The sequence below is a fragment of the Squalius cephalus genome (assembly GCF_949319135.1).
Source record: "Squalius cephalus genome assembly, chromosome: 1".
NCBI lineage: Eukaryota > Metazoa > Chordata > Actinopteri > Cypriniformes > Leuciscidae > Squalius > Squalius cephalus.
The window spans coordinates 22,429,462-22,450,227 of NC_137122.1; the positions used below are offsets into that span (position 1 = coordinate 22,429,462).

At 38.9% G+C, this 20,766-nt stretch overlaps 1 protein-coding gene across 1 annotated transcript; it reads right to left on the reverse strand.

Moving 5' to 3' along the window:
- Positions 1–507: 507 nt before the first annotated feature.
- LOC307165030 (sterile alpha motif domain-containing protein 9-like) lies at positions 508–18,377 on the reverse strand. Its single transcript, XM_079882289.1, has 4 exons — positions 18,207–18,377; positions 10,148–10,190; positions 5,582–5,700; positions 508–5,302 (listed from the first exon to the last, which is right to left on the reverse strand). The coding sequence occupies exon 4, from the start codon at positions 5,288–5,290 to the stop codon at positions 866–868; it is 4,425 nt and encodes a 1,474-aa protein (XP_079738415.1). The 5' UTR covers positions 5,291–5,302; positions 5,582–5,700; positions 10,148–10,190; positions 18,207–18,377; the 3' UTR covers positions 508–865.
- Positions 18,378–20,766: the final 2,389 nt, after the last annotated feature.

Consider the following 20,766-nt stretch of genomic DNA (forward strand, 5'->3'; position numbering starts at 1 on the left):
ATTGGATAACCCTTGGTCTTAACAGAAATATATTAAAGAAGTGTTATGGTCACAAGCAAAGGGAATGGAAATTTTCTACTTCTTAACAGTGACTTGTGGCCTTGAAGACCTTGAATAAAGACATGGTTACACAGCAAAAGCAAGATTTTTTCAAGAAACACATGTACATTGTAAGAAAAAAATAAGTAGAAAAAATTATGTCAATGACATTTTACTTTAACCCTAAAACACAGCAAATTGCAATGGATAAATTCAAAATACATCTAAAACACTTGTAAAAAACACTATGGAAAATCCCTTCATATTAAAATCGGGCCTTTGTTTTACAGAAACTTTGAGTAGAGTGTAAATTGCTGTAAAATAAAAGTAAATCAAATATAATGAGTATATGATAAATGAGTACATATGAATATATCAATGTATGAATAAAATATAATAAGATGCATGTAAAATGTATGTAAAGAAAAATAAACAAACACAATATAATATAAAAATATAAAAATACAACAGAGGTACTTGTGTGCTCTCTGGAAGTTAGTGCATTACAGGCATTGGTCAGACTCTGTCATCACTCATAACATAATCACACCATTGCTTTTACAGAATTGACATTAAACACAATTAGGCATTTCTGCTAAACAAAGCCCCAAAACATGCAACATTAATGATTAAAAGATTGGCTTAGATTGATTACTGCATATGATAATAAAACAAACCTAAATAGTTTTTAGGAATAACTACAGGCTTTGGTCCAAGAGCTCATTTGACTTGATTGTCATAATGTTTTGAACTGGAAATCTAGAAGGTTATCTCATTCATGATTCTCATGTCTTCAGTCAGATCCATTAGTTCAGGCTTGTGCACTTTATGACTCAAAGTCTATGTCAAGTGCAACTGGTCCATTCATTGAGAATCCGATGAAGAATGTCACTCTTGTGCCATATTCTTTATGTAACTGGCTTCTGAACATTGGATCAACCATAACATTCACATCTTCAACCCAGATCAAATTGTTGCGAATTTGACCAGAAACTCTGTGAAGTTTATTACTATTTCTCACTTGCTTCCAAATTTTTTCGTCATCCCATTGAGTTGAGATGTTCTGCCCTGATCCTAACCAGCTGTTAATATCCCTGTGGGAAATCAGGCCACCATAACCTTCGTCCTTCCCAAGGTAAAAATGAATCGCTGCTCTCTTTCCATTAGACACAGGTTTCAGGTAGGTTGAGTACAACGTCTTCATTTGTGAAGTTGGTAATGTGTGGTCAGCCTCTTGCCAGAACAATAAAACTGTGATGTATTGCAATGGCAGAATCTCATTCAAGGGTCTGGGGCGATTGATTATTCGAAGGCGTAATTTTCGAAGGTCTTGGTAGGGAATGATGTACTGAGATTCAGGGTTGATGTTGGCCAGAATTACATTGGCATAGATAAAGTTGACAATGTCCATCGGTCTGGCCTCTTGTGACTTCAGAATGAAATGATACTGCTGGATGATCTCTTCAAGAGTTGATGCAGAGTCTTCCTCATACAAATATTTTAGAAGTCCTGTGTAGGAATCACCCTGGTTTCTCTCCAGACATTCACGCGCCTGCTCAGGTTTAACCATGCGGTTCATGTGCTCATTCTTGACCAGCTCACTCCAATTTATTTTACAAAAGAGGTCAGTGTACTGTTGAAAGTACCTGGAAACCTTGGGCTTTGTCAGTTCTTTTTGTTTGTCTTTCTCTGAGAAAAAGGGTACTAAATTTACAAAAAAATTGTCAAGAAAATCAAAATGATCCTTCATTGTGTGTTTTAGTTGAAGAAGACACTTCCTGTGCTTCAGCAACACATGGTAGTATTGATTGAGTTCAGGGCTCTTCCTTGACAATTCTTCAATGGTAATTTTACCCAAGAGGACTTGACCAAGACAGTTAAACAGTGGTGTCTTTTGCAGTATTTGTATAACTGTAGCTGCAGTTTGAAGTTCACCGAGATGGCCAGCAGTGTTGTAAGTGTTATAATCCTTTAGTCTTTGCTGTCGAGATACGGCCTCTTTGTTTGCAGTTTGTTGTGTTTCTTTGCAAGCTTCTGCTGCAGACTCAGCCAATGTAAGATACCCATCAAGACTATCTGGCTTGATGGGATCATCTCTGTCTTTGTGAACAGCATGCTTGAGCCCACGTACAAGTACCTGTGATACTGTATCACATATGTATGAATTCTCCTTTGAAAGGTCTTTGGCTTCCTTTGCCCAACTCATGGCCATTTTAAAGTCCTGTTTTTTGATGTAATAGTACCTTGCGAGGAGCTGGAATATTACTGCATCCTTTCTGTAGCACTTTGCTGCATTGTGTAGAACAATTTCTTCCATCCCTGGAGTCTCTTTCATTATATGTTGGATAAGAGGAGAAAAAAGGGAGTCTTCAGCCTTAGCTGAATATTGCCTTCTCACCAACATGCTGTGAACATCCTGCATTAATTTTTGTTTCCCCAGAGCGTACTCATAAAACAAGTCTGTTGTGAGCAGAAGGTTAGTGATTTGTGCCTTTGAAGCTTTGTATGACAAAGTTGACAGCTCTTTCAAACAGTGTTGAGCTATACTTGAGTGAATCACCCTCACACCCTCAAAGGTAATGTTGGAATAGGCTGTGCATCTTGTTAAAAGAGTGGAAAACTTCTCAAATCCATCTTCGACTTCAAACTTTGCTTTTGTTTGCAGACCAAGGAACTCTTCACATGTAGAGACAGACAACAATGCATTCTTGCAGTAGACATGCAGGAGGACAAGAACTGCAAAAAGTTGAGAATGTTTGTCTTGGAAGTTGAAGCCCTTCAGGGTATTTTTCACAATACCCTGAATATACTGATGTGAAAAGTTGTTCTTCAGAATCATGAACCCATAAAACGTTTTAGTGTTTGTGTTGGTTTTCTTAAACTCCTTTAGCTTTTCTTCAAACAGTTCCTGTTCCTTCTTAGATAATCGGTTTCCAATGAAAACGGCATCATCAGTCTGTTCACAGGATTCAGCTCTCATGCAGTTGACAATTATGATCTGTGGAGACTTGGAAAAAATGTTTTGCTTCAAACATTCCTCTTCAATTTGAAGTTGGAGTTTTTTTACATCGCAGATGTCTTGGAAGTCATCGATCATGATTAAAACGGGAAGTCGTGTGGGTTGCTCTTTTGTCTCATATGTTAGTAGCTGCACAACCTGTTCGGCTACAGTAGAATAATCATGTGTTGTATCCTTCAGCACGACACAACGAAATTTATCCTTCAGTGTCCATAAGACATGCATGGCTAACGTAGTGCCACCACAGCCTGGAAGATGAAAGATGTTGAAAAACTCACAAGCTCTCTTCCGGCTGCGTATGTCTGGAATAATAGTGTTGACTATATAGTCAAACTTGTCACGTTTGATGAATGGCATTGATCCGGGCTGTTCTGAGAAGAAGAAGTTCCACCAAGACACCTTTCCTCCCTTGTAAAAGTTCTCCTCATGTTTTTGTTTGTCCTCATTTCCTCCTTCACACTGGTTCACACAAAGAACACTCAGCGTTTCTAGGGATTGCTCAGTTTTCTTTGATAGCACAACATTACTGCCACCACCACAAGGCAGAAACCGGCTTGATTTGCGATTCTCTGACCACAGACTGAGGATGGTGCCATTGACCTCAGCAAAACCTAGCTCATAAATGCATCTTGAAGAGATATCAGCTTTATATCGGCCCTTAATGAGATCCTTCCAGTAGGTGTATGATGTTTCATTGTCACTGATGCATAAAATTTGGTTTCCTCCGTTAAGCTCCTGTAAAAACATACCGAATGTCTCAAGCAAAGGGTCGTTTGCGTCGCTCACCTGACTTAACATCAGGAATATGGTTAGAAGTTGCTTGCGAGGCACCACATCTTTTCTGCACAGGAAAGAAACAACATCACGCACTGAAGATCCCTTCTCAGTCAACCAGTTGTCAACATTAGAGGGGTTTTCCTCATTAATGCCTCCATTACAGAAAACCCAGCTTGTGTTTTTGGTCAGCTTTAACTTGTTTAAAATGTCTTCAACTGCACCTGTAACTTTATACTGAGCTGGTAAATGAACATTGGACATTTTTCTCTCTTCAAGTAGCTTATTCAGGCCACTCTCAGCAGATTCTGGATCAAAATCCAGAACAGCCACTAGATCCATGTGATGAAGGAAATCCAGGTTTTCCAGCTGAACAGGATGAGACTTGTTAGCCACCAAAATGTACCATGCAAAGTGTGACTTGTCTAAAGACTGGGTCCCTCCTGTTATCATCTCACACAGTTTAGAGCCTTGCACACTGTTTTTGACAACATAGAGATGCTTTTCTTCAGCGTCCTTCCTCAACTGGGACAATCGTTGCATGTTTGCAATTGCAGTATATTTCTCATACTCCTTTGAGGAAGCAGATGTAATAAGATTCTTGCTGCTGCTGCCATCTCTTATAAAGAAAGACTTGCCATCATTCTGCTTCCTCTCTGCACCGTTGGGCTCTTGCATCTCATCTTCATTTTTATCAACATTATAAGTGTTAAAGTGAAATTCTTCACAGACTATGGAGGATGGCTCTATGTCTACCTCAATAACACGTTTTCCTGCAGATGTCATGTCAGTTTTGAGAACTTCAACAAATCGAGGGGGTTTAATACATCTCTTTGCTATTTTAACAGACTTTTCCCACTTGAAATGCTTTTCAATTGCATGTGACTGTTGTACATCAAAAACATCTGTGTTCTGAACATTGATACCCAAAATTTGTCCATGTGGTTCGTCTGCCACTCCAAAATGAATAGTGCCATTTGTACGGCTGTTCATACAAGCTGCTGCAAATCGAATCACCTCATATGTGTATTTTTTTATTCTATTCTCCTCCGTTGTGTTGATAAATGCTTTGAATTCATGGCATGGTTGTATGAGGTCTATAGGACCCGTTTCAGTTACGTCTAGATTGCTGTTTTCTCTGTACCTGTGAGCAGCATTAAATCTATTGAAAGGGTAAGGCTTCAAGCTATAAGACTGAGTCGTCACATCATTCTGCTGCTGAGTCTTTTGTTTCAAAAGACTTATGTTGTGAATAATTATTTTTTTAGCATTCAGTGATAGGCTTTGCATGCAAGAGAGATCAACTTCCTCCAAGAGGAGAAGACCTGCTCCATTAATTCTCTGGTTGTACAAAATCTCTGCATCTTCTTTGTCCACTTTTATATCAAGCATCCATTGTCTCACATGGTCTTTATTCCAGTCATTGATGTCCACTGGAAGTTCAGATAAAACAGCCATCTCCTTATTATTCTGAAAGAAAATCAACATTAGCAAACAGGCATATTGTCAAACAACCATTTCCCCAAAAATGTCAGGTAATGTTATTGCATTGGATTAAAACCTACTGACTTTGTTCACACATGGTATAACTACTTCCCAAATTGTATTTCCCAAATGGTTTACTGTACACACACTTCAATACAGTAGAACCATAAGTAATATGGTATGTGCTGCAGTTACACTATATAAAACATTCATTTGAATATTACAAGAGAGTCTTTTCCCTGTGCAGTAATGTAGAATTTGTACCGTATATGGTATTGAGTGTTTTCCAACTCTTCAGTTCAAACACACATCTGATTCCAGTTCATTTTGCAATGAGACGTTGCATGTTGTTGTTTGTGCTGCAATTTATCAGAAGAGAGAGACTGAAAAGAATCATTAAAAATTAACAGCTCAAACATAATTGTTCAGTATCATAATATGTTTATGATGATGTATGCAATGATTAATTAATTCCATTCATCAACATGGCAGCATCTGCACTCGGTTCTTCATCATTCAAATCTTTATAATATGATTTTAACATTATAAATTAATTACATGTTTTAAAATATACACTGTGCTCCAGTCAGAGTTGGAAACTTCAAGATATGGGGTCCAAAAAAATTCTTGACTTTTATATTTAACATTAGTTTCGCAACATGACGTGGAAGTGTGCTGTTTTTCCGAATATCAGCATGATTGCAAATGTGACTGATTTCATACAACAGTTTAATGAATAAAAAGTAAAAATTAAATGACATTTTAGACACAACAAAGTTTTTGCTCTATTTCGCCAATGTTTCTGTGTTTTTGAATGATTTGGGTGAGTTAATGATTCAATGAGCCATTCATAAAACCATTCATAAAAGTTACTAATGTAACACCTTCGAGTGTAAACAAAACAAGCCAATGGACATTGGCGAGCGAGATTTATATCGCGAATCATGTCCTGCAATGCGGGTATATAAGAAAACATGCTGCGCTTGTTCATTTAAGTTCGGAGCCGAGATGTTCAGCAGTGGTACAGCAATTGTGGTGACGAGACATAAGGTCTCTGTTCCCTCCTTCAGGGAACGGGGGTTACATTAGTAACCTAGACATTCCCTGTCAGTCACGTTCTACGTTATGTCAGAAGTGAACTTCCGAATTGGGATCCCTACCAAAACGCCACAAATTCTGCCCCTTCCAGTACCCCACGTAAGCCGCCTAATCCCCCCGCACCTGTTGGGGCAGAGAAAGGACAGGACTTTAACGCAGAGAGAGTTCCTTCTTACCCACGCAGTGAGACTATTTGGAAAACACTGGGAAAGCGTGCCTATTCTAAATAGAGAGAGACGCTACGGAAACCACATCCTGCATGTAGGGAGGTAACATGTGGAACTACACGTATGGTCTGACCATAAGGGGAGTGCTACATATGGAATGTTCTCTGTGGTAGATCCAGCCTAGCTAGGGTGAAGTCAATACCGAGCAGAGATGGCAGAGCGGGCTCTGGCAAGGGATAGACATGGGCTTGCCGACAGGGAAGCCGTACTGTTGAAGAATACATGTGGGATCCCCCATAGGTCACAACACATGGACACCTAGTCTAGCACAGGGGCTGATCTTCTAGGCATACACACGAGTGCTAGACCTAGCACCAGATGCCTCCGCCGTGTCTCACCTGTGGAGCAGATAAGCGCTAGTATTCCGTCCTAGGCGGGGAGTGGTGCAACAAGCGAGACACTGAGTGGGTCCCCCCTACTTACTAGCTAATTGTAGCCAGTACACAGGAGGACACAGGCCCTACACGAAGATTGTAAAACCTTGCAAACGTGTTGGGTGTCGCCCAGAGCGCTGCTCTACAAATGTCTGTCAGTGAGGCGCCATGCACCAACGCCCAGGAAGACACAATGCTCCGAGTGTAGTGAGCCCTAACCTCCAGGGGGGTGGCATGACTGGTCTTGAGCCTGATACACCAAGACTATGGCATCCACTAACCAGTGGGCCAACCTCTGCTTATCTGAGGTCCTTGAAGCTCAGCATGCGGTCCACGTATAAGCACAAAGTGCGAACAGGACAGAGTAGAGCAAGGGCTGGGTCTGCCTCCACCGTGGGCAGCGCTTGCAGGTTCACCACCTGATACCTGAAAGGAGTGGTGGGAACCTTGGGCATATATCCAGGCCAGGGTCTCAGGATTACATGAGAGTTGGCTGGCCCAAATTCTTGTGCAAATTCTTGATAGCTTAGCATACATCATTGAAGTGGACAAGACCATTAGCATTTCTCTAAAAAAAAAATGACCAAAGAGTTTAGATATTTTTCCTATTTAAAACTTGACTCTTCTGTAGTTACATCGTGCACTAAGACCGACGGAAAATGTAAAGTTGCGATTTTCTAGGCTGATATGGCTAGGAACTATACTCTCATTCCTGCGTAATAATCAAGAAACTTTACTGCTGTACCATGAGTGCACCAGGCGTAATGATATGACGCAGCGCGAAATATCGAAACTCTTTGGTCATTTTTTTGAGAGAAATGCTAATGGTCTTGTCCACTTCAATGATGTATGCTAAGCTATGCTAAAAGTGGTACCGCCAGAACCGGAGATCGGCTGAATGGAGTATCTCTTTAAGTCAATATATTGACCTCGCCCTTCGGATAAGTGGCTTGTTCTTTACTGTGGGCGTTGTGGATGAGGGGTCCCATGAGCTCACAGCATCCCCTCAGCCTGAGCTTCTCCACGTTAGCCCTACGCTCCACTTCATCCCTGCCGAGCTTACGCTCCACGTCAGTCCTGCCGAGCCAGAGCTTCACGTCAGTCCTGCCGAGCCAGTCGCTGTTCATGTCACGTCCGCCGATCCAGTGTCTCCGGACAAGATGGCCGCCGCCGAGCCAGTGTCTCCAGACAAGATGGCCGCCGCCACGTCGCCTGAGCCCTCAGCAGAGATGGCCGCCCCTGTTCACGTCACGTCCGCCGATCCAGAATCTGTTCACGTCACGTCCACCGAGCCAGTGTCTCCGGACAAGATGGCCGCCACCGAGCCAGTGTCTCCGGACAAGATGGCCGCCCCGGAGCCAGTGTCTCCGGACAAGATGGCCGCCTCCAAGTCGCCTGAGCCCTCAGCAGAGATGGTCGTCGCCACGCCTGAACTTGAGTCCTCAGCAGAGATGGCCGCCGACACACCTGAACCTGAATCCTCAGCAGAGATGACCGCCGACACGCCTGAACCTGAGCCCTCAGCAGAGATGGCTGCTGCCACGGTGTCTGTTCCTGAGCCGGTGTCTGTTCCTGTTCCTGAGCCGGTGTCTGTTCCTGTGCCCTGGCCGCCTGAAGGGTCATCTCCGCCCTGGTCACCTGCACTGCCTGCTCCGCCCTGGTCACCTGCACTGCCTGCTCCGCCCTGGTCGCCTGCACTGCCTGCTCCGCCCTAGCCTCCCATCTTGCCGCAGTCTCTAGGTCCTCTTCTGCTCCACGGGCCTGGCCCTCCATCCCGCCCCTGGGTCCGCCTCCGCTCCACCTCCCTCCTGGACTATTTTAGAGCATCTGGAAGCCGCTCCTTTGAGGGGGGGCTATGTAATGGTCATCAGCTGGAGTGCCCATGAGAGCCACCAGAGGGCACTCCACACCAGACTATTGTCACTCTCATAAACTACATTTCCCAGAACTCACTGCCCGGATTCATCATCATTGATTGCATTCACCTGTATCTCATTACCCTGTTAGTCTCAGCCTATTTATACCTTGTACACTCATTCATTCCCTGCGAAGACTTGTTTGTGTCACACTGCATTTCTGAGCATTCTCCCTGGTTTCATGTCTCTTGGTGTTTCAGATTTCTTGCCCTGTTCCCTGGATTACTCTTTTGCCTCTGACCCCTGCCTGTTTTGTTTGTTTGTTTGTTTATTTGTTTGTTTGTTTGTTTGTTTGTTTGTTTTTACGGACTGCCTGCCTGTGTTTGACTTTGCCTGTACTTTGGATTACGCCTTTGGATTGCCCTTAAATAAAAGCTGCATTTGGATCTCACGTCCAAGTCTTGGAGCAGTTTGTGACAGATTTAGAATTTTGTGGTTACCATTATGCAGAAGAGTGGCGACTGTGTTTAGTTTAGGGCTGTGGGCACTCAGTATACACTATACATGAATTTAACCTCTTTCGCAGATCTGCATAAGTAATATTCAATATTACTCTGTAAAAAGTGGTTTTAATCAAATTTAACACTAGTAGCTTCTATCATTGTAAATAAATGTAGAGTCAAATTAGCTAAAAGTATAATGTTGGCGATTTTAGGCAGGGCAAAAATTAAATGTAGTCAATCTGACAAAACTTTATCTAGCAGGAATGACTAAATTAATTTAAGTTCATACAACAAGATTACAATAAATCATTTCAAACAAATTAGATTTTGTTGGAAAAATGTAATTAATTTTCTTGGAAAAGTTTTCCTTAATTTAATCAAGTTCGTTCAACAGCTTATTTTTTTGAGTGAACACTCTCTGGAGAGCTTCTTCCGGGTTTGCAGAACACTCGTACAGATGATTGCAGAGCAGATTCGACGAAATGCTCAGCTCCGAAGCAAAAGCTTAAATGAGCGAGTGCAGCGCTCTTCCTTACATACCTGCTTCACCAATGTCCATTGGCTTGTTTTGTTTACACTCGAATGACCATTCAATGACTGATTCAGTAACATTAGGCAGCTTTGATTTATATGCAGTTTAATGTTGGTGATAGCGTTTTTTAAATATGCATATGATTACATCTGATATCACTTGTTTCACTGATATGTGTGTGTGTGTGTGTGTGTGTGTGTGTGTGTGTGTGTGTGTGTTGACCTTTCATCTGATACTAACCTCCAAATGTCTTGAGGCTTCCATAATGGAAACAGAAACCTTTCTGGTAAAAAAAAAAAAAAAAAAAAAATTTAATTAAACATGGCATTGCATCAAAACAAAGTATCATTGTTAATCAGGTTAACTACTAGAAATTAGGTAGGAATTTATGTCATACATGATCACCAACCAAACTTCGAATGTGACAATATATATTTTCTTTGAAAAAATATTACCGTAACAAAAACCTGTTTTTACAGTAAAAGTTGTTGTGTGAATATGTTAATTATATATTGCATATCACCTGAATTGGCAGAGTATAGTGTTTAATATAAAATATAACATTTACTCAAATACAGATGACATTTAAAGCACTACTTTACCCGTTTACTTTCAATGGACCCAAATAGATTGAACAAATGAGAAAGAGTTCAAGCTGACATTTGACAAAAAGTGATGAACAACTCTCACATGGTTGGTCGTTGTTGTTGTTGTTTTATTCTTTGCCCATGTTTTATAGTCTTACAGCAGCAAAGAGACCTTTGAGACATTTTCATTTGTAAATGGAGTTTGAATAATTAAATAAATTACCAGTTATAACAACACTATATGCAAACCTGCAATAATAAAAGAGGATATTTTTAAGAATGTCCAAACAACATTAGACTCAATTGACTTCCAAACATTTTAAGATTTAAAAATATATATATATTTTCTTTTGTGTTCCACAGAAGAACGATTGTCATAAGAATTGTTACAAGAAATTAAACTAATTTACCTGCATATTACACTCACCTAAAGGATTATTAGGAACACCATATTAATACTGTGTTTGACCCCCTTTCGCCTTCAGAACTGCCTTAATTCTACGTGGCATTGATTCAACAAGGTGCTGAAAGCATTCTTTAGAAATGTTGGCCCATATTGATAGGATAGCATCTTGCAGTTGATGGAGATTTGTGGGATGCACATCCAGGGCACGAAGCTCCTGTTCCACCACATCCCAAAGATGCTCTATTGGGTTGAGATCTGGTGACTGTGGGGGCCATTTTAGTACAGTGAACTCATTGTCATGTTCAAGAAACCAATTTGAAATGAATCGAGCTTTGTGACATGGTGCATTATCCTGCTGGAAGTAGCCATCAGAGGATGGGTACATGGTGGTCATAAAGGGATGGACATGGTCAGAAACAATGCTCAGGTAGGCCGTGGCATTTAAACGATGCCCAATTGACACTAAGGGGCCTAAAGTGTGCCAAGAAAACATCCCCCACACCATTACACCACCACCACCAGCCTGCACAGTGGTAACAAGGCATGATGGATCCATGTTCTCATTCTGTTTACGCCAAATTCTGACTCTAACATCTGAATGTCTCAACAGAAATCGAGACTCATCAGACCAGGCAACATTTTTCCAGTCTTCAACTGTCCAATTTTGGTGAGCTCGTGCAAATTGTAGCCTCTTTTTCCTATTTGTAGTGGAGATGAGTGGTACCCGGTGGGGTCTTCTGCTGTTGTAGCCCATCCGCCTCAAGGTTGTGCGTGTTGTGGCTTCACAAATGCTTTGCTGCATACCTCGGTTGTAACGAGTGGTTATTTCAGTCAAAGTTGCTCTTCTATCAGCTTGAATCAGTCGGCCCATTCTCCTCTGACCTCTAGCATCAACAAGGCATTTTCGCCCACAGGACTGCCGCATACTGGATGTTTTTCCCTTTTCACACCATTCTTTGTAAACCCTAGAAATGGTTGTGCGTGAAAATCCCAGTAACTGAGCAGATTGTGAAATACTCAGACCGGCCCGTCTGGCACCAACAACCATGCCACGCTCAAAATTGCTTAAATCACCTTTCTTTCCCATTCTGACATTCAGTTTGGAGTTCAGGAGATTGTCTTGACCAGGACCACACCCCTAAATGCATTGAAGCAACTGCCATGTGATTGGTTGATTAGATAATTGCATTAATGAGAAATTGAACAGGTGTTCCTAATAATCCTTTAGGTGAGTGTATATTACAGTTGAAGAGCTTATTGTAGCACACAAGAAAAAAGTTGTTGATGCCTGAAGGAACAGAATCAACTAAATATAACTAAACACGCATGTAAATTAGTATGAACTAGTTAAAAATGAGTTATAAGACCTTAATCCTTTGTGGTCAATTTCTGTCCAAGGCAACAATACAAAGTTCTCCAAATCTGGATTGTTCCAAGTATTGCAGTTCTTTTAAAATAACCATCTACTCTACTGAAAGCACACTCACACCTGCATATTATCAAAAGTTCAGTACATCAAAGTTAGAAGAAGGCAAGAAAATACAAAGTAGTATTGATAATTGGTACAAATCATTTTGTGATATAATATGTAGAGAAATGAATACACATCTACCTACAAAATCTAATTTTCAAAGTCAGAAGGAGACATGTCAGAAAGTGGGTAGGACCAAGCCATACTGGAGTGCGGAACTTAAAAAACTTTACATATATTATATGTAAAAAACATATAATATATATGATGCATCGATCATATATATTCTGTATCAACTATTATAAGAGCTAGAATTGCTGAAAGTAAATCCACCTTTGCATGTTTTATTGACTTTCAAAAAGCCTTTGACTGGATTAATAGAGAGCTGCTTGCTTTTAAACTAATTGAAGCAGGAGTGGATGGAAAATGTTATAAAACAATACAAGTAATGTATAGTGGTACAGTTGCTAGTGTCGAGATTAATGATTTATTTACTGATTGGTTTGATACACCTTTTGGAGTAAAACAAGATGATGTACTCTCCCTAACCCTTTTCGATTTATTTGTGAATGATTTAGCTTTACAAATTAAGGATGCTAATTTAGGAGTATTACTTGATGGTATTAAATTGGGAATTCTACTATGCGGAGGATATAGTCTTATTGGCTGAGTCTGAGTCTGAATTACAGAAAATGTTAAATGTGGTTAATCTGAGGTGTTTCAAGTGGCGATTATCTATAAATCAAAGCAAAACACATGTAATGCATTTTAGAAAGAAAGGCATTGAAAGAAGTACACATATATTTAGCTATGGCTGAGTCAATTTGGACTATGTTAGTTCATATAAATATCTGGGTTTTGTTCTTGATGATTTTTTGACCTACGAGGTTGGTATTAAGTCACTTGATTCCATTTTGCCTTAGGATCAGTTATCAATAAACTAAAAGTATGTAAGGATCTTGGATATTCTACATATACTCGACTTTATGATGCATGTGTTTCTCCTATACTGAATTATGCTGCAGGGGTGTGGGGCTTGAAAGAATCCAAAACGGTAGATAATATACAGTATAGAGCCATACGATGTTTTTTGGGGGTTCATAAATTTGCTCCGATCCTAGCAATTCAGGGAGATACGGGCTGGGTACCAGGAGTTGTACAGAGAAAATGTGAAATGATACGATTGTGGAATCGACTAATCAGAATGGCAGAGGATAGAGTAAATAAGAGAGTATTTAGGTGGAGTAAAGCTCACAGGTCCCCATGGGTAAAGGAGATCTATTCAATTTTTGAGGAGGTGGATATGTTGTATATCTACAGAAATAATTTAAGTTGTAATGTCAATTCGCTTAAACACAAGCTGTTATTGAAATATGAAGAAAAATGTTTTGAAAATGTTTTATTAAAGCCAAAATTAAGAACATATATGCATATCAAACAGAATTTTAGTCCAGAATTATATGTTACATCTCGTTTATCTAGAAGCCAGAGATCCTTGGTTGCACAGCTGAGATGTGGGATTTTGCCTCTAGCCATTGAGGTTGGTCGATTCAAAAATATTCCAGAGGAAAACAGATTGTGTTTGCTATGTGACCTTGGGGAAGTGGAAAGTGAATCTCATTTCCTTTTGTATTGTACACATTATGATGACCTAGAATCTTTGTTTCTGGAAGTTACACAACAAATTTCTGAAATATTTTGGTATGCTGATGATCAAAAATGATTATGCTTGTTTAACTATGATGTATTTAAGTTTGCAAACTTTGTTTCAAAGGCCTGGAAAAGAAGGCAAGCTAGTTTGTTTAATTAGATTTAATTTTGTTATGTGTAGGATTATGGGTGGTTATGTGAATAAATGAGAATACACGTGTAGGCTATATGATTACATACATGCGTGTATTTGAATACATACGTATTATTACTATTATTATTTCTATTACTATTATATGGGGAGCAATGTATCCGATGTACCCTGGATCTGTCTATTTTGTATATCTATCTTGTATATTACACTGTTAGACCTTACCGGGGTTTTTTACAGTAAAATACTGGCAACACTGTTGCCAGTAATTTACTGTTAATTGTACAGTATGTTACTGTAAAAATGCACTAAAACTCGAGTTAACTAATTTCACTTGCAGAAACCGACTGTCTTAAATTAACAAACTGTCATTTAAAAGTATTAACTAAAATGTATAATGCATTAATAAAGTGAGCAAAGGATTACTGTGAACTTATTTCATTTGAAACCACAAAAAAATTTAGGTAAATAAAGAGATTTCCACTGGACCAGCAACTACACAGTCACTGCCTTTTAAATAAAGCAACATGCAGCGTATCATCAATGTTTGTAGATCTTCTCCTGGACTGAAGCACAGGCTCTACTCTTCAGCACAATGGTGACCCAAAAAACAAGATTTTACAGTAAACTACTGGCAACAGTGTTGCCAGTATAAACCTGTTTTATAACTTACAGTTTATTACTGTTAAAATACATTTTGTCTTTTTGTCTTTTTATCTTACACTGTTAACCCTTTCAACCCCACAGGGAAATCCACACTACAAAGAGTAAAAGTTACATTGACGCAGTGTTACAGTGAGAGATAATTAAGTGAATATGTAAGTGATTGTTGAGCATTAGTGATGAACACCTGCTGTTAGAACAGAAAATAGAGAAACACAAGAACTTCAACTGACTTCCAGACATTACACATCATTACACTTATTATTATGACTTTATTTCTGTCATACATCTACAGAAGTTGTTGTTGAGATGTTTAATTGAAAATGTTTGGTTTGAAGTTACCATTATAGAGATCAGTGCTTGCTTTAGTTGGGATGCTGATGCAAAAACATTAGTGTTTCTTTTGCTGCTTGAGCTGTATTTATAAGTCACACTTGTGCGCACACAGTTTATGAATGATTGTGGTTATGTTGATTATGGTCATAAAATCATCATATTGCCTGTTCATTCACTAAGGAATTCATTCCTACTCATTCAGAGTTTAATCCTCAATCAAAAGTGTTACATTAGTACCACTGTGAAACCAAAGCAATACATTACATTGCCTAATTTTTTTTAACACATCATGAATAAACCAAAAAAAAAAAAAAAAAAAAAACAGAGCTATGCTGTCTTTTAGAAACACAGAGATATCACAATTTAGCACATGAATCTCAACAATGGTGGCAATATTTCTTTATTATTTATGCAGCAGTGCATGCTGGGAGTTTTATATTATCCTGGAACCCAGCATGCATTGCGACATGAAACTTTTGATTGTCACCATTGCTGAGATTCATATGCTGATTGTTGGTGTCTGTGTCAAGCAGAAGTTAAACATGTTTTAATGCATTATATGATTACAACATTGTTCAGAAGACCTGATTACAGAGATATTGATTTCATGTTGTAGATTCACAGATAAATATGAAATACCCATAAATTTGAAGAATATATACTGGAAAGATCTGAAAATCAGAATGTTAAATCATCACAAAAGCCATAAACAACTAATCGTCTTCCTCTTGACTTTTTCTTGCCATAATAAATGTGCTTTATAAACACAGTTACAGCAGTCAGAGAGAGAGATGAATGGTGAGTCGTCAAGGGACAAGAGCCCAACTAAAGCAAATACTGATCTCCATCATGGTGACAACAAACTTTATTATTAACTCAATCTCTGTTAAATTCTCAACAAGAACTTTTGTACATGTATGAAAGAAATAATCGTAAACTGGTTTGTAAACTGGTTTCATACTCAGTGTGGCTGGAAGTCAGTTGTAGTTTTTGTGTTTCTCTTTTTTCTGTTCTTGATTCTCTGTCGTTCAGTGATTCTGCTTATCAGGTGTTCATCAGTTTCTCAATTCACTCACTTCTTTTCATTCAAGTGGACTATATTAGTGAACTAATGTAGGGAATAGTGAATGAGGGTATAGGGTGTGATTGTGACAACAGTCTCTGAGTGTCGACTTTGAGCACTGTTGATTCACAGTATATTCCTGTAGGCTAGTTTTGTTTTCTACGGTATATTACTGTTTTAATGGAAAATGGTATAATATTGTCAGAATTTGGCCTTTTTTTACAGCAAGGGTTAACAGTGTAATCCTCTTACTTATGCTTACTAATGTTGGTGTCTTGTAAGTCCATGCGGGCTGGGCGTAATCATACGCATGACACAATAATAAAGCTTCATTCATTCATTCATTCATTCAAATTCTCTGTAATGAAAGCTGTCAGATGATTAATTGCGGTTATATCTACTGCCAGAACAAATGTATTAAGGGCTCAAGTCTGATGTAAAATCAAAGTTCAGATTCTTGGAAGGAATGGGTGTGTACGCTGTACTTATGTGTAACTTCATTGTCATTGTTTGCCACAACAGCATTTTGTTCCTAACTTCCTATCAACCCATTTATGTGTACACTCTTAAATAAGTATTCCTCTCCAAACATGGCAACAAAGCATTCACATCATGTTGAAATGATCATAATTACAAGATGACAGCTGAAGAAAGCTCTCGGAAAATTCTCGTAACTGCAGCAATTCTGACATGACGTGAACGCACCATTAAACCGTTGTTATGAGGAAGTTGGTTTGTGATAAGAAGTGCTCTTGTGAAAAATTAAATGCAAACCTTGCCTTGGCTTAAACAAATGAAATGAGACTGCTTCCACATCTCTTTAACCAGAGGTGGACAAAGTACACAACTCCATTACTTGAGTGAAAGTATAAATACTACGGGTCAAATATTACTCCATTACAAGTGAAAGGTGTAAAGACAGATTTTAAGTAAAATTACAGGCTTATTAGTAAGTATCTTAGCACTAAGAGTTCTTCTAAATAGCAAAAAAGTTCTTAGGTAAGAATTTCCCTGTTAAAACCTTTTCACAAAGCTGCTGAGACCAACTTTTACAAAGAAATAGAGAAAAGTCTTAAGCTAAGAGTAATGGCGGGTTGACCTCGTTGCTATGGATGATGTCAGCACTCTTACTAAATATGACCACAGTATTTGTCTGATGGGGGAAGGGTCTCTGTCAGTGATTTAATCATAGAAATATTGTAGAATGATGTGTCATGTTGCCATATTCAAATAAAGGTTTTAAAAAAGTAGGCTATAGTGTCACTAATTAAACAAGTATGTTCAGCTAATTGTCAGGCTCTAATATGTCTGCATCTTAAGCAACAAATGCTGTTTTATAAACAAAGTTCGGGAGGAGCACAAACTTCTCCATTTCCACTTCTCCATTTCACTTTTATTCTCCATCATTCAGTGCATTTTGCCTGTATAGAGGAAACTTTATGTAATCGCAGATTAAAATCTATAAATCAAAATATTTATTGCATTTATGAAGAAAAGGTTCAGAAAGAAAAGGTTATTGCCTCAATGGTGTAGAGTGTCTTTGGGTGGATTGCCAGAAACAGCCATTAGGATTGTTTGTGTTTTGGTTTTAGTGACTTAGTAGTCCTCTTGACTACTCCTAACGTTTTACAGATTTAAGAGCTAGATTTAGTGTTAAAATGCTTTACTCTTAGAGCAAAAATGTAGGAGTCCTAAAATTAGGACTGACACACCCTTTATTTTTAAGAGTTTCGGCCCCAGTTTCGTAAGCATTCCTGGAATTGTTTTACTCTAGTCTGATTAAAATGACAGTCAAGCCAAATGCAAACAGACTTCTAAGCATCAAAAACTAAATTATGCTAATTACTGTACACTTATGGTACATGTAATGTTGCTTTACAATGTAGTAGAATCAATATACAATGTTATCTAACAAATGGTTAATTTATAGTAGCCTACTTCAGAAAGTTTTTTAAATCAGCCATTTTCTTACCTTTTCCTCTGCTTGTAAAATGTGTGTAATTCACTTTGTAATCTTTGATCAGTGGTCTCTTTGTTGTACTCCGCTTTGGATAAAATTAATACTAAATGAATAAAAGTAACCATAAATGAAAGCTGATAAATTTACCCCATGTGAAGTGTCCTTGTTGGAAGATTGAAGTACGATCTTTGTTTCCTCCCTCTCCTTTTTATGGGAGGGGTGGGAGTGAAAAAGAGAGTTCTTCTCAGAAAAAGAGAATTCTTCTCAGAAAGTTGCCAGATGTTTTCCATTATCACACATTTTTTAGCACTATTGGGTGTGGGTCAAAATTTTTTATTGATCTTGACAAACTTTACCAATTGTCATGGTGCGCAGGTCTGTATGGTTCATCTTGCTTGTCTTGTTGTGTTTTCTGTCACCTGTTGCTAGGCAACGCTTCTCAGCCAATGAGCTAATCAGCTCTGCGTACCTGAAGCTCGTCAGGACTGCCTTTATATGTGATGTGTTTGCTCTTGTCTTTTGTCAGATCGTTTGGTGTTCATGCCTGCTGTTTTTCCCCCATCCAGTTTTGTTTTTCACTTCTCTGTGCCATTTGTTTCCTTGCTGCCAAGGCCTGCCATTCACCATCTTCTAATCACGATTCTGACCATCTTGCTTGATTATTCTCTGTTTATAAATAAATGGACTTTTCTGCATTTGCGACTGGATCCTGAGTTATTCCCTGACACCAATGTTGTTATTTTAACTTGCATAAATGGTGAACTAAGATAAATGTTTCTGCAATTTTGTGTCTGAAATATCTGCTTTTAATTTTTTGTTATGTTTGACATTTTCTTTAGTTCATGACTTACCATCATATTATGTTACCGTCATATTGATATGTGTGGAATATTGGTTGTATAATGGCACTGATTTTTGCGAAGGCAGCAGTCTCTTTTCTTGCATTGGGGATTTATGCCCAGACATGGCAACAGAGCTGAAAGTTAGTGAAAAGAAGTCATCTTGTGAAAAAAATCCATTACATGCAAAACATCTTGGGATATGACTGTAACCTCTGAGAACAGGGAACAAGACACTGCGTCCTGAGACACTCTTTGGGGAACGCCTCAGCGTGACTGATGACTGAAGTCCTGTATAATCACGGCAATCGTATTGGCCGGCGACAGCCGTGACGTCACTACTAGTGTGACCAGGACGTATAAAAGGACACCTAGAACATATCTTCCACTTATTCGTCTGAAGGGACTGTGCAGGCAGCCTGGAGGTATGACGACGCGACGCAGTGTCTCATTCTCTCTTCTCAGGGAACAAGGGTTACAGTCGTAACTCGAGATGTTCCCTTTCGAAAGGGAACTCGCACTGCATCCTGAGACACTTTGGGGAATGAAACACCCACGCTGCCATGCTGAGGGGATGTTTGCCCATCATGGCTGTGACAAGTACACAACACATTTAACTCAGAGTTAAATTTCCCTACTAGTACACATCAGGCTGTCACTAACCCCTACGGCCACTGCCCGAGCTTCATGCTTAAAGAGGAAGCACCTTTGTGATTTCACACGAAGGCCACGGGTGAAAAATTAACTGGGGATTACAACAAAAATGCACCTGCACATTTAAACTAAATCAAGTAATAAAGTGAAAATTAAATTAAGTGTCGATTGCATGCTTGCGGCATTAAATCTAGATCTTCTTATGTTGCATCATACTTTTTATGTGTTTTACACGGTTTTACAGCGTTGTGCACTTTAACCAATCACACACAATCTGTTGCAATGGCCAATCAAGTTCAGAGCCATGAAGTTTAGTAATCGTTGAAACAATGGAGTTTTGTTCAGTGAGCGAGCTGAACTAAATTCTGACTGAATTCCGCACTTTCGCGAATACTCTCATCATAAACCGATAAACAGATTTGGTGATTGTGCTCTTGAGAGCATCGTAACTAATGGTTTTTATGTATTTTTGCAGCGTTGAGCAATGTATCCAATCACAAACATATCTGATGATTTCTTGAACGCAATGGCCAATCAGAAGTAGGTCTAGTTAAGTTAGAATCCCCTCACCACTCAAAAAGCCAGAGTCTTTGTCCAATGTTGAGATCTGCACACTGAAATCCTCTCGTTATAGTAACAAAAAAGTGTAGACATTATGTAGGCTAAATACGATATTCATTGTACAGTCAGCTTAATCGGTAAGCAGAACTTTTGTGAGATCACGATGAATTAAGATGAGTGACAGCTTAGTGATTATAAGGGAGCGTTTTTATGTCGTGTATCCAGAGATATTGTGAAAACAAGCATCAGCTATCAATATCAAGAGTACTATTTAGCATTTACAATGCATGTATTAAATGATAGGCCTAAGTATTGTATTATTATTATTATTATTAGGAAAGGGCTACTTTTATTATTAAATTGATAGGCTATTATAATTAATTTGCCACGCAATAATTTCATAGCGCATCACCGCATAACTGACATGCTGCGAAGATTAGATAGAAGCTTACTTCTCATTGAAAATTGTCTAAAAACATTTAGGTCGATTACAATGAATTAGCCTATAGGCCTATAAT